Consider the following 15777-nt stretch of genomic DNA (forward strand, 5'->3'; position numbering starts at 1 on the left):
AATTTTATATAATTATTCTCTCAAAACAATATATTGAAAGTTCGATGTGCTTTTTACCATGGTTAAGTCAATTAACCATTATCTTTTATTACTTAACGGAATTCATAATTCTCAACAAATAAAATATCACTTTATTAAAAACTTAAGCACATATTTATGTTTTGAGCAACGCGAATATTGCACCGAGACCAACAGTTCCGGGCCAACTTCGATGGTTATTTTGAACATCCATCTGCAGGTCTTATTTATCCATTGTAACAATACGCCAAGATGAGACCGTTTCACGTTCGAACGATGTATCGGTCGAGGGAGGAAATATTGGATATTTCATACTGCTTGCTACAGCAGAGCTCCAATTTGAAACATCGTCGAATTCTGCCTTCCGCAAGCCTGTAACTGAAACGTACGCGATCGTTAATATATTGAAACATCGTTAACATTGTCAAAATTTCTAGCAAAATTTACTTTCAGCTTGTCACTGATAATTAATATCTGTTAAATCTACCAAAGTATTAATATACAAAATAATGTGTCAATGGTTCAAATTATGCTGTGATTGTTACACAAAGTCTAACAGGTAAAGTAGGATCAAATGAATGTATCAGTTCCCCAAGTTCAGGTCAGATTTTCATGAGTTTGCACCATGGAAAGAAGCCATTGGCTTGAATTGGTTCTTGAACTGAAAGGAATTATTCTTCTCTTTTAAATCTTCTCATTAAGTATAACATTTCTTTGCAATGCTGTTTATTATTCATATATATTATTTGTAATTTGTTTAAGAATAATATATTTGATGAGTTTACTATATATTTAAATTTTATTAAACTAATTAAGAAAAATTCTTCCTATCTGACTCTTCCTATTAATAAATAAAACAAGATAAACGACCTTTTTAATCAATACGATACACTACAGCAGATAATTATGTAGCCTAATAGCCTTAAGTAGCTAATATTCTATTACACCTGTATCCTGGGAGTTTATCCTTTTACTATTCTTCACTACTGTCAATTTTTCTTCCCGTTTCCGTCGATATTCTTGAGTAATCTGCTCCAAAGTTTTAGTTAAAGCCAACTGTCGAGAGAATTATATTAATCTGTATTACATAAATCTATAACAATTACATTGTATCTATGATTATAAACACACAAAATATGTAGTTTGATCACTTTTCTCATTAAGTTAATATTATTATAAATATTGTAATAATTTCACATTAATATATATTAATAATATTGCAAAAGTAATAGAGATATGATTGAGATTATAACAATACCTGACACATCTTCAGGCGGGAGATGCAGTTGGGCTCTGACCCCGGATTGTCCTCTGCACCTTTGGTAGCGTCGTGTTGAAAGCACTTGCCCTTGCTCGTGCTGGCCTTCCGACAGACCTTGGACAGCAGATCCGTGCGGTCGGCGCGGAAACTGTCGTGCAGGAATTCGTGGACGTGTGGATTGTGCAAGCCGTAGATCGGATCGCGAGTGTGCGTATACGTCACTTTGCGAAAACCGTAGAGATTCAGCTGCCTGATGAAGCTCGTGATGTTGGTGGTCTTGAAGATGGGTCGTCGCGCGTCCAGATACTCCGTCTGGAATCTCTTGTAATCGAGCAGTATGGTGTCGCCGTTTGGGCCCCATTGGATCGCGCCGCTTTTGCACTCGTTGACGATTTTCCACAGCTTTTGCGGGAATCGCATCGATTGCAACACACAGTCCTCGTACATCCTCGCCGTTATCTCGAGATCGTGGCGGCAATACGTTCGCCAAGAGAGATCGTTCGGTTCGAACGCGGATCGAGAATGTTTCGAACGCGTCTGGCCGCGTATCGTTGCACGTGCAACTCGCTTGATCCTGTCTTGAGAGAAACAAACAAACCACTTTCGATACAAGAGACTGTCGCGTCACGGGGACAATAATCTTGGCGGTTCTCGGGAAAAAGGCGCAAACGGTGGTCGCAAGCCGCGACAGTTCGTTTCGTATCCAAGGGTCTGTTTTCTACTGCTCAATTGGCTGTACTAGTTCTCTCTCATCTTTCTTCCACCAAATTTATATATCTTTATATCTGTTTTTTTTTTAAATTCCAAAAGTGCACTAATACACTAGTTCAGCAATAGAAAACAGAACCATCCTCCGATTCTTGCCGCCCGATGCTGAATTGTTTTGTATTCCTTTCCTCGCATCCTACTTCGCATCTCTGTCTTATCTTTGCGATTCATGAACGTAAGAAAAAATTTATGCGATGTCATGTCTACAATAGTTTCGCCTCTATGAAGTTAAATTTAATGTATGTAAATTGTGATTAATTCACGTTATTTTAGAATATATATGAAGACTTTTAAAAGACAATCTTCAAATGAAGAGAATATATGACCTGCAGAATCATATATTTGTCTAATCGTCATTGTTTGGCGCGAGTGACAATTTGTATAATTCATGGGAGAATCTTGTTTAGGTTTTTACGTTACCACTAATTCACGTAAAGTCTAATAATTTTGCTTTTAAAACTGCGATGTTTGTCGCTTATATTAGTATTAACAGTTCCTCTTAATGTTTAGTCGATTAATCTATGTAAATGAACAAAAGTTATCCTAATCTTAAACGACTTATAATTAGAATCATTACTTTGTGTGTAGAATGTTTTTTTCACGAGGATCGTTTTTTTTATTTGCTTTCATCGATTTTCTTCAGCGTATTTCAAATCGTATCGGGAAGAGACGGAAAGGTATGATGAAATTATCGAGTGTTTCAACTTTCGTTAACTTTTAATGGAAATTATAGTTACAATACTATTAATATTACAATTACCGTACTAGAAACGATAACGTTCGCGTAAATTAGTTTCAATATGCTTCCTACTCACTCTTCTTTCAAGTCCTACTTTATAAATTTTGCAAAGTCAAGTTTGCACGTATCAATATAGGATCGCAAATATGAAAGTTGCGCGCTTCCACCAATTCACTTTGACGATTTACTAATTATTGATTATCCAAATAGCGATATATATTTTGAAAACACCAATAAAATATGTGAAAATAACTCTAACATAAATATTAATGTTATCTTATCAATATTAAAAAATCTTAGTGTTCCAAGCTTTCGTGCATTCTTTATACGACAGATAGTGTTTATGGCTATTTGAAAACGAAATTTGATCGTTATCATGAAGATCTGAGTAGTCTAAGCATATGTTTGTACCATGGTAGTTCAGAGGTATCCAGTTTGTGTGTTACCCCTTGTTCACAACCATGCTTTAATCTTTAAGCCGTAAGATATTGATTATTTTCAAAATATTCGACTGTGATTGATCAATTTCTTATGGCTTAAAGATTAAAGCAAGGTTGTGGACAAGGGGTAAATCCATGGACGTAGTATACATGGACCCCGCATACGACAAGAAAAGTGAAGCCAATATGTACAGTCCCTCTCTGTTCTCTGTCTCTTTCTACACAAAGTGTGCAATAAAATTTAAATAAGATTTTTACTTGCCAATCTAGTCGGGGTGCTGTTGCGCTCTATAATAGTATGGAAATTAAAAATGGATACACGCGCAATAAAAAAGTGACAAAATAGGAAAAAAATTATAGCCCCTCTATTTTAGCTCTCTTTCTAGATGTTGGCTTCACTCTATTAGACAGAACATAGGCATTCGGAGTCCATATATATTATGTTCATGGATAAATCGATCAACCATCCATCGACTATGATCAACTGATTAAAACGAAACACTCCGGAATCGGTTTTCTTTTCCAACTCTTTAGCTCAAGATTCTTAACAAATTAGGATACTACTAAAAATCAACCCTAAATCTATGGCTGCGTTTGGATATTCATTGTCAGTACTGAAAATCTATGATGGCCCTTCTACAATAAGCCATTAGTCACAAGCCGCAAGCAAATTGACCAATCACAGTTGATTATTTTCAAAAATAATCGACTGTGGTTAGTTAACTTGCCTATGGCTCATGATTAATAACTTAGGTTGCATTCCAAAACGTTCTTTTTGAGGAAAATTTTACTCAAAACCTCAAGTCACATTACATAAACTATAGAGAGTATCAAATCAAATTTCCTCAAAAAGGATGTTAAGAAACGCAACCTTATTGTAGAAAGCCCATGACATACGTAACACACGTTTATTTTCATGTTTATTATTATTCCCGCCAAATGACACGATGATACGAAAAGAGACTTACGTCTTTAGGTACGTACTTAGGCTAAGTTCATCTTACATGTTTATGCTGAGAGCATCGTTCTATCTTTATTACTCATTACATACTGAAGAAAGATAGAGTTGTGTGTTCAGCACGACAGCGTGCAAGATGAACTTAGCCTTAATATTCATAGTTTTTTAATTGATACGTGGTATATACCATAGTGAACTCCGAGACAACTTCACTTCACTGGAGTGTTACTTCACCGAGTGTTCCTTACTTCACTCGAGACGTTTGATCTGTTTCACACATTTCTTCGATTCATTTCGCGCGCATCGTTTCACTCACGCTTGCTTCAGTAGTCGAAGTTCGTGTATTTTTGCTGTCATTGCATTCCGTCGATCAGTCGGACTGCACCGGAAGAGTTTGCAGATATTCGTGAGGGACCGCGGGAGCGGGAAGCAGATAGCCATCCGGATCTAAGACATCCGGAGTGCGTATCGTCACCGGTCCTTGCGGCGGTCTCGGCAGAGTCCCTTGCTGGATCAGTTTGCCCTGCGCCTTCTCCAGCCTCTCCAGGATGTCGGGGAACCTGATTCGATCCTGCGGCTTACTCTTCCAACAATCGCGCATTATCTGGCAAACGATAGGCGGGCAATCGTCCGGCGGCATCAGGATAGTTCCTTGACGTATGAGTTTTAGGACCTGAAATCAAGATACGTCGCACTTCTGTTGTAGGACTGACTGAGACGTACACGGAAAAGAAAAATACAGTGCATATAAGCAGAAATATTTAGCTGTGAGCAGCATGATAGCATTCCAGACAGCACAAGACCTCCAGAGGATGTTCTGAGGACATTCTCAGGATGTAGGAACGTTCTCAGAATGTCTTTAGGATGTCCTGTGGAGATCTGTGCTGTTTGGGATAGTTATCTTTGTGTAACGGTGATATGTATGGTTGATACGACTTAGTTACTTTGATACATCAATTATATCAATATAGTGCGACCTGATTATGACAATAAGAAATTAATTGAAGTGATTTTACTATGGAAACACTCTGATTGGAACAACCAAATATTGTCACTGCTGTAATGGCAGTAACTCAGCTCTGTGATTGTTGTAACCACATAATTAGTTGTTACATATTTTGTTATTAAATCTGGTTGGTACAGATTTATGTATGGTCCAATTTCATGCTGTTTTTTTTCATGCAGAAATCCATGGAAAAAAAGATACAGTACACAAGATATAGTATAACAAGAAATATTTAGTTGTGAGCAGTATAGCTGCATTATCATAGTTAATTTTGTGTTACACTAATGTGTGTGGTTGATATGACTCAGTTATTAACACATCAACCATGTTAATGTAATTGTGTGTAATCTGATTGTAGCAATTAGATATCGTCACTGGCTGTAACACCAGTAACTCAATAATTGCTCTGTGGTTGCTCAATTACTCAATTAGTTGTTCCGTGCCTTACTATTAAATCTGCTTGGCACAATCAGTTTTATAAGCCAATCATACTATTTTTTTCTATGCAGGAATGGAAGTTTTATCATTGTCACTCACCTCTTCGTTGCTGTGGCCGTAATAGGGTATCTTCCCGAACGAGAAGACTTCCCAGAGGACAACGCCGAAACTCCAGACGTCGGTTTCCAGAGTGAAGCGCCCGTACATCACGCTTTCCGGCGACATCCATCGAACCGGCAACAAACGCGTTCCTCCGATCTGAGAAGTACCGTTTTCGGCAAGGACAAGGTCAGCACGGATTTCTCACATTTGGAACATCACGATCGCGATCGTCTCATGTACAAATTTACCTTATAATAGTCGCATGTGTAAACGTCCCGCGACATGCCGAAATCGGCGATTTTTACTAGCAGATCCGCGCCGACCAGGCAATTTCTGCACGCTAAATCGCGATGCACGAATCGCTGCGCTGACAAATAAGTCATACCGGCCGCGACTTGAATCGATATCCAATGTAGGGAATCCTGTAAGAAAGAAGTTTGAACGATTATTTTTACCGATGAAATCACTTCATTTGCCACGTTTGCCGCACGCACAATTTGCAGCTGCTTTGGATCAAGCATTTCATTTTGACTTTTAAGGCTTCTGGTTTCCAGACCGTAGTCATCTTGATTTATCTATTATCTTGATTATGACATCAGAAGCGAAAAAATGCACACGCTAAAAATTCTTGCACAATACATATGAATAAAAAGATGTATTAAAAACGACGTAACTGATCGAGCAGATGTGTAAAATAGTCCGAACATTTTCCTTTTGTTCTATTAAGTTAATGTAATTGTTCTATCAAGTTGTTTATCAATAAATAACTATAAAATTAATGTGACAAAATTCTGAGAAAGTGAGTTAAAAAGTTGAGTTGCGTTAATTTTATGGTAATTTATTGATTGTTAGAGTAAAAGGAAAGCGCTCGGATTTTACGGATATACTCGATCGATTGCAAGTGTCATTTTATAGGTATAACTTTTTATTTCAACATATTTTGCAGGAACTTTTCTCGTATATTTTCTTGTCTCTGATGTCATTAACCGAGAGTTCCACGGCAAGGAGTCAGAAGCCTGAACATTTGAAACATACGCGGTGTTCGCAAAAAACTCGCTAATTAGTCGTCGATTGCGACACGGTACGGTACCATCGTTAACGACTGTAGTCCGCAGTTCGGCGATCTCAACTGCCGTGAGTTCGCTCGCAGTACTTTGGCGAGGTCACCATGTGGCATATATTCGAACACCATACACGGGCTGCTGGCGGCGTCGCGAAGCACCACTCCTTTCAGCGACAAGATGTTCGTGTGACTGAATGTGGACATGATGTCTACTTCTCGCATAAAGTCCTCCTCGGTCTCACGCGTCGCGGTATCCTTCAGCACTTTCACGGCGACGATCTCCTTCGTGTCTCCGTTGTGCCATTCACCTATAAAGTTTCCATCGTGAGAGACCTAACGATGAGCGAAATCGATCGTAGAATCTAGCGTGTACCTTTGTAAACCTTGCCGAAACATCCTTCGCCGATATCGTCCTGGAAAACGAGTGTGTCGCGTTGTATGATGGAGATTTCCGGCGAAGTGCACGTGAAATATTGAGGATTCGGCGTGTACTTGTTCGGCAACAACATCCCTTTCTTCAGATTTATCGGAGTGCTCTAACAAAATATGATGATAACGAGATGATAATCCACTAAGAATTATTGAAATGTGGTTATTAATCTTAGAATATAAAGGCTTTACAGAAAAAAGTCGGAGAGAGAAAGAGAGAGAACTACGATAACAGAGACAGAGACAAAAATGATGTCTAACAGATCTTCCCGAGAATATTATCTGAATGTAGATTAATCTTAGAGTGAATAATATCTTAGGGTAAACGTTATCTCGATGGAAGAAATACGAGCAACTTACATCCAGAGAAGTTCTCTGAGATTTGACTCTGTAACTGCGTCTTCTCACGCAGTATACGATGCTCAGTATAATCATGATTCCCACGGCGAAAGCTACAGATATTCCTATTATTTCAGATACTTTGGGCCTCAGTCCGCTTACCTATCGTGAGAATTGTGATTGATCCTCTTACATTCAATTTTAATTTATATTTTCAAGTAAGCAGACGTCTCCAATTGATACAAATATTGCGCTAAATCTTATTGACTAATAAGAAATTTTTTTTCAACTCGATAATTATAATAAATGGGGAAAGTACCTCTTCGGTCTCCGGGAGTTCAGTCGTGCTGTTTGTATCGTTATTCGGTGGTATTATGTTGTGTATAGGACGAGGTGTTAATGGAACTATGGAGAAAATTTTCAATTACTCATTTTATACATATATTAATATTCTAACTTGGACTCTGCTGTGCACTATTTGCAAAATAGTCGAAGCTTTACCAATTGATCGTATCGGACATTTCAGGTCCCGCGTAGGTGGGGACATATCATGAGGACAGATGCAGTCTGATGTGTCCCCCAAGTCGCGGCAGGCTGCCTCCATGCCGCAAATGTCCGGATTTTCCTTGCATCCTTTGATCTCGGCGAATTGCATTGGCTGCTCATCAGATTCGTTCGGCGGTGGCTCTACAATAATATTACGGAAATCATTGGAATCGCAATTTCACGTATGCTCGATGCTTCGCAGATACGAAGCTTCACCGATGAAAAATGTATTGCGATTGGAAATGAACAATACGAAGAGGCGACGACCATCAGTTGGCGAATTAAACATGTATAGTAAATGTTCTTCGTTTTAACAGAATGTAAAAGGTAACTCGCGATGTGTTTTATTTTTGACAGATTCGCGATATGGTCAAAAATCTCTTTTCGTGGCGCATAAGGAAGAAAAGAACTTAGAGAGATTGAAAGAAAGAAAGGTTGAAAAGAATAATTTACTTATTTTTTGTTTGCAGTTGGAAAATAGTTGGTAGCAAATATTCCTAAGGGATAAGAGAAGCAGTTCCTCAATCTTCAAGATAGAAATTACACGAAGGCAAGGAAATCACGCATAAGTGTGACAGAATACAACGTGGACCTTTGGTGTTTTGCGTTTCCTGCACGATGGTTTCGCGGTGAACGCGCGGGACCTTCGCCGCTGGCGGCGGCAGCGGCGACGCGCCGGCGAGTAAAGAGAGATGCTGTTGGATTCGCAGGACCATCGCAAACGGACTGTAAAGGGCAGCTAGGGAAGAAAAAGGGCTACATATTTGGATTGGGCACAGGAAGATAGAGACAGTGAAGGCATTCATTTGGTACGTGGAGCTTGTAACGGGTCAAAGCGTTATCTCTGCGGTCAGCGCTCCCCGACAACGAGTCTCGCTATGTGTACCTATTATCGCCCGTATTCCTTCGCCTTTCAAAGTATCTCCGCAAGATTTCCCGTATTTACGAGATCGTCCGTTTCTACGCGCGCACGATCGATGCCGCATTTCGACGATGAGCTCGCCGAGATGACGACGCCGTCGTGGTTTCCCTGTACGGTGGTAAAACACACAACCCGAGGCCAACGTCGCAATCGCGTGACGGGGACGCGCGATCATCAGCGAGGTAATCTTCTTCTTCATCGTGACATGCGTCACATATCGGAGTACTGTCCATTTTAAGGGGGAGCTTTCGGATACCGCGGGTGATCGCGACGGTGATCGATTCTCGCGATTTGTTAATTTTCGCTTCAACAATAATACTGCTGCTGCACCGCAATCAATTATGCCGACACGGATATCGCGATTTTCACATTTACGCTATATTATTATTGACCTCTGCTCTTTGCCATTATATGCGCGACATAGAAAGCACTATTGGCTTCGCCGGCTGACCCTCGATAGCACGAGTAACGCGTAGTAAAGTCAGTCGGAAAACGATTGTTTTAGTTTACGCCGTTTGCTGAGGGATACTCGCGCATCTGAGCAATTATGATACAACGCGAGATCGCGCGAGAACTGCGATGATTTTCTCAATTGTAATGGGACTCGCACAGCAGAGAGCGTTGTGCTTTCCAGCGCGAAAACTATTCGCTTCTCAAGGTTGCGGCATCAAGGAACAATCGCTTCGGGATCGCTTTCGTGTTAAAATTAAGACAAGGAGTCTCGGGACGCTTCACGCATAAATATTGAATTCGAATCAGCCGTGGGATATCTCGCCGGCGATGGCCGTTTTGCCAAGCCGACGGGTGCTTTCCGTTGAATAAAAACGCAACAGATGGTAGCGACATTCGATCCTAATTGAATCGGACATATCGCCGTCCGATTGTTTTCGTTGCTTGATGGTAAATTTGGAAAGTTCGACGCGATCACGTGCGCCGAGGCGCGTTTATTTGCAAATCCGAGCTTTAGGCCAAAGGCTACAATGGGAGGCATTATGCGCGCGGGCGTCTCGTCCTGCCTAAACCGTGTGCGATTCATGAAGGGGTCGAGAAAGAAAGAGAGAAAGAGAGAGAGAGAGAGAGAGAGAGAGAGAGAGAGAGAGAGAGAGAGAGAGAGAATGTGTGTGTATGTGAGAGAGAGAAAAAGCGAAAGAGATCGATAAATGATGAGGTGCTCGCGAAATAATATGCAGATATCAAATATATGACAAGACTGGGTTTTTGTACGATTATCGTTAGCGCGACAGATGTTATATTTAAATCCGAGATGAAACTTTTCTCGTGTTTATTATCGTGCGTGTCGTTATCATCTTGAACTTCGAACCTCTGTAAGGATCAAAGGTACCAATATTTCTGATAGTGTAGTGGGAAAAAGATCGGCCTTCATTTATTCTGAAAAAAAAAGAAATATGTTCTACATATGCTCATAACATAAGTCAATCCAGCCGCTCCCGTTAATCTTGCCGACCGATTGACTTGATGTTTTTTTTCGTCGATGATAAGTTTCCCCGTTTTTACGTATCCGATACACGTGAAACGTCATCATTTCAGTAAAGCATCGTTTCAATCGTTATCAGTTCAGCTCTTATCGTAAGCGATGAATATAATTTGTAAAGTAATTACATCGTTATCGTCTTGGTGGATTCACGATATATACTACCCACAAATTACTGCGATCTAATTAAATTTCATACAAATTAGATGACTCCTGATCGTTCCGCGAACCTATTAACCTAATGAGAAGAGAGAACAAGCCACCGTGTGTATACAGATTCCTCAAAGAAACCTCGGGAATCTCCAGCGCGAATTAGTAAGTTACAACGCGTATGTCAAATCAAGTCTCGGAAATAACAATTCAATCGAATAGCAAGACGAATATCCTATAGCGCTCATTTCATCGCGTATATCACGAGTACAGGATTGCGAAAGAATCGAGTTGATGAAGAAACAAATCGACCGAAATGTTTGTCGATATTTTCACAGACGAGACGCGCGTCTCTCACCTGTTCGCATCCTCTGAAAGAGGGGATCTCTTCTCCTCCACTTTTTTCGTGGCCGCATCGTGCGCGTGCTCATAGATAAACAGCCGGTGAACGAATGAAACCACCCTCCGGCCGGAGGAAACAATTCTTCGCACTTTGTTTGTTACACTTTACACGCGTTCTCTTTCGCTACGAGGTGCCAATTACCATTGACGCGCTAATTGCATCGGTATTACTTCCAGCTGGAGAAAGAAGAGGAGGAATCGGCTTGGCTACCCCATCGACGAGCACCGCGGATCTCGGACATTTCTACGGAGCGAGGCCTTATCGAAATCCGGAATTGCCTTGAACGATTGCCCTGGCTCGTGGCGAAACATCAATAAAACACCGTGTCGCTCACGTTGCACGTGTTATTATGTATGATGCACGGACAGATTGACTCGTTAAACGGATTTCCTCACGCCTTCATCCTCGTCGCGCGTTCCCAATCGCCGGTTTAGATCCGCGGAACGTCGCTCTAGGATCTCTCGGAGGATCCTTGTCGCGAATCGCCGTGGTGCCGGCCGAGATCGATCCCGTAATAACACCGGGTCATACTGTCGTGTTGCTGGAGAACGGAAGTCTTTTGAGCACGCCCTTGAGGATAACGACGTCGTAGGTGGATGTTAAAACTTTAAGCCGGAAGCCAAAATCTCGTAGCCGTCCCGGGGTGACTCGGCAAGGGAGACGACGTGTAGGAGTAGACGGAGTGAGTATTCTCACTTCGATGAATGCTTAACAGAAACTGAGGACCGCCTTCGAGACTCCCTCGCTTCGCTACGCGCACGAAGCATCAGCGATCGCGTGCGTATGTGTTTGTGTGCGTACGGTATATCTATATTGGTATACGCGTGCGGTCGTATGCACGTGTACGCACACCACACGGGAACATATACGAGACTTTAATTCGATTCATCATCTCTTGTCTGCTCGACCTACGCCATCGTCAAGAAAAAAAAGAAAGGAAAAGGGAGCCGACAGCGGTGCCTGTATACTTCCGGATTTATCAGGGGAGGACTCGCGTCTTTGCCGATGTCAGGTACCTCACATGCACCGAACGCAATCACGTCCACCTACATGATCGCCAAAATGAATCTGTCGAAGAAGTCAACTTTCCGCAAAAATCTCGAGCGAGATGCATCGCGAGATGGCGCGTTCTCAAGGCAACTTCGGATTCGAGAAAAATGTTAAATACTCTATCTGAAGACAATAATTAAATCGTTCGTGTGGTTGAGCACGAAGCGGTTGATGCGCGCGGCATCCTATCGATACGTTCGCATTGCCCGTGTAACACCCGTCGACGTTATCAACAGCTTATCATTTATTTATTCTCAACACAATAGTATGTGAAGATATCTTCTGTCCATTTTTCTATTTTTGTAAATTTGAAGAGGATTCGTACGCTACGGCTATCAGATCCTTATCCCGTAATCGAGATCGCAGTCGTCGCGATTAGCACTTTTTAATTTAAAAGTTCAATGACGGTGGCTTACGTTAGCGAGTTAGATCATGTCGATGGGAAAGTACGCCGCGATTCTGAGATCTCGTTTATCTTCGTAATTTTTTACGCTAGATTTTGTATCTCAATAACGATTTCTTCTTTTATAATGAGAAAGAACAAAGTGTGTATTCTCTCGATCCGAACGCTATTTATTTCCTCCTTCAGGCGGTAACTGGCGTAAATGAAAAATTTGATGTTCGTTATCGTGATCAGCCTGATACATTATTGCCTAACGAAGCGCCGCCCCCACTCCCTTTTACTCTTGGAGAACAACTCGACTTTTCAGCTTCCAATCATGATAAACAAGTCGACTCCGACTCACGAGAACACGACTGTTCGTACAGAAGTCGTGCACGCGGTTGCTGAATGTGTGTTTGTGCCTCGATAAATGCGTATCTACTGTATGCACATAAGCGTCCGTTCCGAAACTCGTAATTGCATTCAACGTTGATGTAGCGTACCTCCAAGTAACGATTGCGAAGAAGTCGTCACCGTTGTTGGCGAGTTATCGTCGCGTGCAGCAATAACGGGATCGCGAACGTCAAAATCCAAGCAGAGCTAACACACTTGTGCATTTATCTTTGTGATAAAGGATAACTAATCGATTATAATTTATAACTTTGAGGCAATAATCTCGCAATCTCCAGCTCAACTACACGGAAGTCTGATTGCGCTTTGAAAAGTCAGGTCGCTTCAATGGGAAAATTAGTAAATCTCTCACTGAGAGAGAAAGAGAGAGATATGTATTCAAAGCATTTAGCTCGATTAATAAACGATGTCAATATCTTTGTAATGCGAAGAGATAGGAAGAGATTTTAAAAATTTAAATTAATATTAGTTTTCTTTCATTCTTCTATTAATTGTTATCCTTTTTATTTGAATAATTGTTAGCTAAGTACGCACTCAATCTCGCACTGAAAAACAAATTTCTTTCGGTTCTCCTTTGCAAATCGATTATATTCTTGTATGCTGGTTTATTTTACGAAGTGAATAGCAACGGTCCGACGCCGTTTCCATGAATGACGCCGTGCGATCGGACTCAAAATAATTCTGAAGACCATCATCATCGGGATATTAACATGTGGGATCAATGTCGTATCCGTTCTCGAAAAGTTGACCGTTCTTGAAAAGACAACCTTCCGGTTTAAGGCTCCTGGAGTCTCATCGCATCATCCATCTTTTTAATGACGTCAGAAGTGAGAAAACGCATGCTAAAAATTCTTGTAAAATACGTCGAGATAAATATATATATTTACAAAACGACATTTGCGATCGATTAAATATACTTCGATTAAAAATACTCCGTACACTTTTCTTTTGTTCTAAAAATCAATAGATAATCGGAAAATTAATATGACAAGATAATGAGGAAATTAGATTAGAAAAAACGATTGCACGTCACATTTATTTTATAATTATCTCTTGATTGTTAGAATAAAAGGAAAGTGTACGGAGTATTTTAGAGGTGTACTTAATCGATCGCAAATGTCGTTTTGTGGATATATCTGTTTATCTCGACGTACTTTGCAGGAATTTTAGCATACGTTTTCTCGCTTCTGACGTCATTAAAAAGAGATGGATGATGCCACTCCCCAGGAGCCTTAACCGGGGATTCGTGGAGCAAATCATTAATATTGCGGGTAGTTTACAGTTTTCAAGAGATCAAAACACGCACGCAAGTAAACGAGAAATGGGTCGAAAAACAAAGGTCGTCGAGGGAGCAAGGGGCCAAGGGGGACACGTTAATAGTTTCCGAAGAGCCTCCTCCCCGTCGGAATGGCGTAAGTGTTGTATATTTACACTGGCGTTACAAGCTCACACCTGGACGCAAGAATAGCGCCGGGGTTCTTCTTCTACTTCCACGAAGTATTTTCTCGAGCCGTACATCAACCCATACGTTTGACAAAAGCGATCGCCTATATTTCCGTCCCGATGCATTAAATGCACAGTTATTTCAGTAGAGGCTTAATGTCCGCGGATAACAAACGAATTTCAAACGTCGGTCGAGCGACACACCCTCGATGATAATCCCACAACTGGTGAGTGATAAGCCGCTCGCTCGTTGTTCTTTAAATTTAACAATCAGTGATTGAGATAAACGAACGCGTTTTATCAGAGTTGCGTGTGTAGATCTATGAATGAAATTTTTGATCTTACAATTGAATGAAAACCTTCTACTCGAGATATCGTTCAAGTTACTCGAAGACTGATTGAGTTGTCCAATTCTTTGAACTCACACGAGTGTCTCTTTGTGATTTTAGGAAAAAAAAGATTGAAGATGAGAAATTGGAGGAACTACTCAACAAAAATTCTTGTCGAACGCAAAAGGAGTTTGCTGAAGAACTGAGAGTCACTCAAGCTATTTCTATACGTTTAAAGAAGCTCGGAAGAGTACAGAAGAAAAGTTGTTGAGTTCCTTATTACTGTCTTACTCCTGAAAACAAAATTCAACGCTGTGACATGGCATACGCATACCCAAAAGGAAGTCCTCTACCCTATACTGACGTTGCATTGAGAAAAAGGGAAGGGTGCACGCAGGGTGGCTCACACCCGTCGAACGTTGCGAATTGTCGTCAGAGTGTTCGACAGCCGTACGACATAAAGTCAGCGTGCGTGCAGACGGTGGGCCGTAAGAGAGGGCGGTCTAAAAAAAATAAAGCAGCAGGCACGAAGATGAGAGTTGTTTGTGTTTCCACGCGAGATGGGTGATTTCTAAATGACAAGAGACAACTGGAATAACTTGCATTTCGGAACAATACTCCGTGGAATCGGAAACGATAGTAAACCGTTCATGAGCGACTGGCTACAAAAAGGCGGAGAATGGGGCGGTCCTAAAGATATCCTTAGAAATGAGCATGTGTCAAGTATGTAACATATCATGAAATTCGTCTATTACGATAACATATCTGGGAGAACTAAAAAAATGAAGAGTTAGTTTCTAATGCTTAAAAAAGACTTATTAGATACCACATGGAGAAAGAGATAATTTGTGATGTAGTAGTTATTAAAAAATATACGTTAAAAAAGCACAATAAAAAATTATGTAAGAAAAATTAAATAATTATACTTTTAGAAAACTTTACCAAGTTAGGTGAGTAACAATTTATTAATATACTGATCACAATTAGTTGATAGAGTCATACTATATATTTTCATATTTTACCTTAAAATATAAGCGATATATATATATATATATATATATATATATATATATATATATATATATATA

General features: G+C 40.5%; 2 protein-coding genes and 1 long non-coding RNA gene across 8 annotated transcripts in view; 1 reads left to right on the forward strand and 2 right to left on the reverse strand.

Annotated features, from left to right (window-relative positions):
• Positions 1-10: 10 nt before the first annotated feature.
• On the reverse strand, positions 11-2196 carry LOC116847467 (heat shock transcription factor, X-linked-like). The gene is made up of 3 exons (XM_032822499.1): positions 1277-2196; positions 966-1074; positions 11-396 (listed from the first exon to the last, which is right to left on the reverse strand). The coding sequence occupies exons 1-3, from the start codon at positions 1724-1726 to the stop codon at positions 242-244; spliced, it is 714 nt and encodes a 237-aa protein (XP_032678390.1). The 5' UTR covers positions 1727-2196; the 3' UTR covers positions 11-241.
• A 549-nt stretch (positions 2197-2745) lies between these two features.
• Positions 2746-15777, reverse strand: part of LOC116846401 (muscle, skeletal receptor tyrosine-protein kinase-like) — a 14492-nt gene continuing 1460 nt past the window's right edge. The window contains exons 1-9 of one of the 3 annotated variants that reach the window (XM_032820183.1): positions 11030-11255; positions 8063-8248; positions 7881-7966; positions 7583-7723; positions 7167-7329; positions 6821-7101; positions 5979-6152; positions 5728-5886; positions 2746-4857 (exon numbers count right to left, since the gene is read on the reverse strand). In XM_032820183.1, coding sequence (XP_032676074.1) covers positions 4555-4857; positions 5728-5886; positions 5979-6152; positions 6821-7101; positions 7167-7329; positions 7583-7723; positions 7881-7966; positions 8063-8248; positions 11030-11102 — 1566 coding nt within the window. In that variant the 5' untranslated portion in view covers positions 11103-11255 and the 3' untranslated portion in view covers positions 2746-4554. Of the gene's footprint in view, positions 4858-5727; positions 5887-5978; positions 6153-6820; positions 7102-7166; positions 7330-7582; positions 7724-7880; positions 7967-8062; positions 8249-8993; positions 10058-11029; positions 11256-15777 lie in introns of those variants that run through there. The other 2 variants (XM_032820175.1, XM_032820193.1) reach the window with 2 other exon arrangements.
• LOC116846415 lies at positions 4805-15707 on the forward strand. Of its 4 annotated transcripts, none has more exons than XR_004378481.1 (7): positions 4805-4951; positions 5700-5916; positions 8088-8434; positions 8578-8916; positions 11251-12086; positions 14193-14329; positions 14810-15707. It is a non-coding gene; the product is annotated as an uncharacterized LOC116846415 (long non-coding RNA). The 4 variants fall into 4 exon arrangements; XR_004378484.1 differs by having other exon boundaries at positions 8088-8401; XR_004378483.1 differs by having other exon boundaries at positions 8088-8396.

This window comes from Odontomachus brunneus, unplaced genomic scaffold (assembly GCF_010583005.1).
Source record: "Odontomachus brunneus isolate Ranch 3 - 2012 unplaced genomic scaffold, Obru_v1 Obru_scaffold_004, whole genome shotgun sequence".
NCBI lineage: Eukaryota > Metazoa > Arthropoda > Insecta > Hymenoptera > Formicidae > Odontomachus > Odontomachus brunneus.

Coding starts and splice junctions, on each gene's coding strand:
- LOC116847467 (XM_032822499.1), bottom strand. CDS start 1,726: ATGTACGAGGACTGTGTGTTGCAATCGATGCGATTCCCGCAAAAGCTG. Junction 1,075..1,276: donor CCCGCCTGAAGATGTGTCAG/GTATTGTTATAA, acceptor TTCTCTCGACAG/TTGGCTTTAACTAAAACTTT. Junction 397..965: donor GATAAACTCCCAGGATACAG/GTGTAATAGAAT, acceptor CGTACGTTTCAG/TTACAGGCTTGCGGAAGGCA.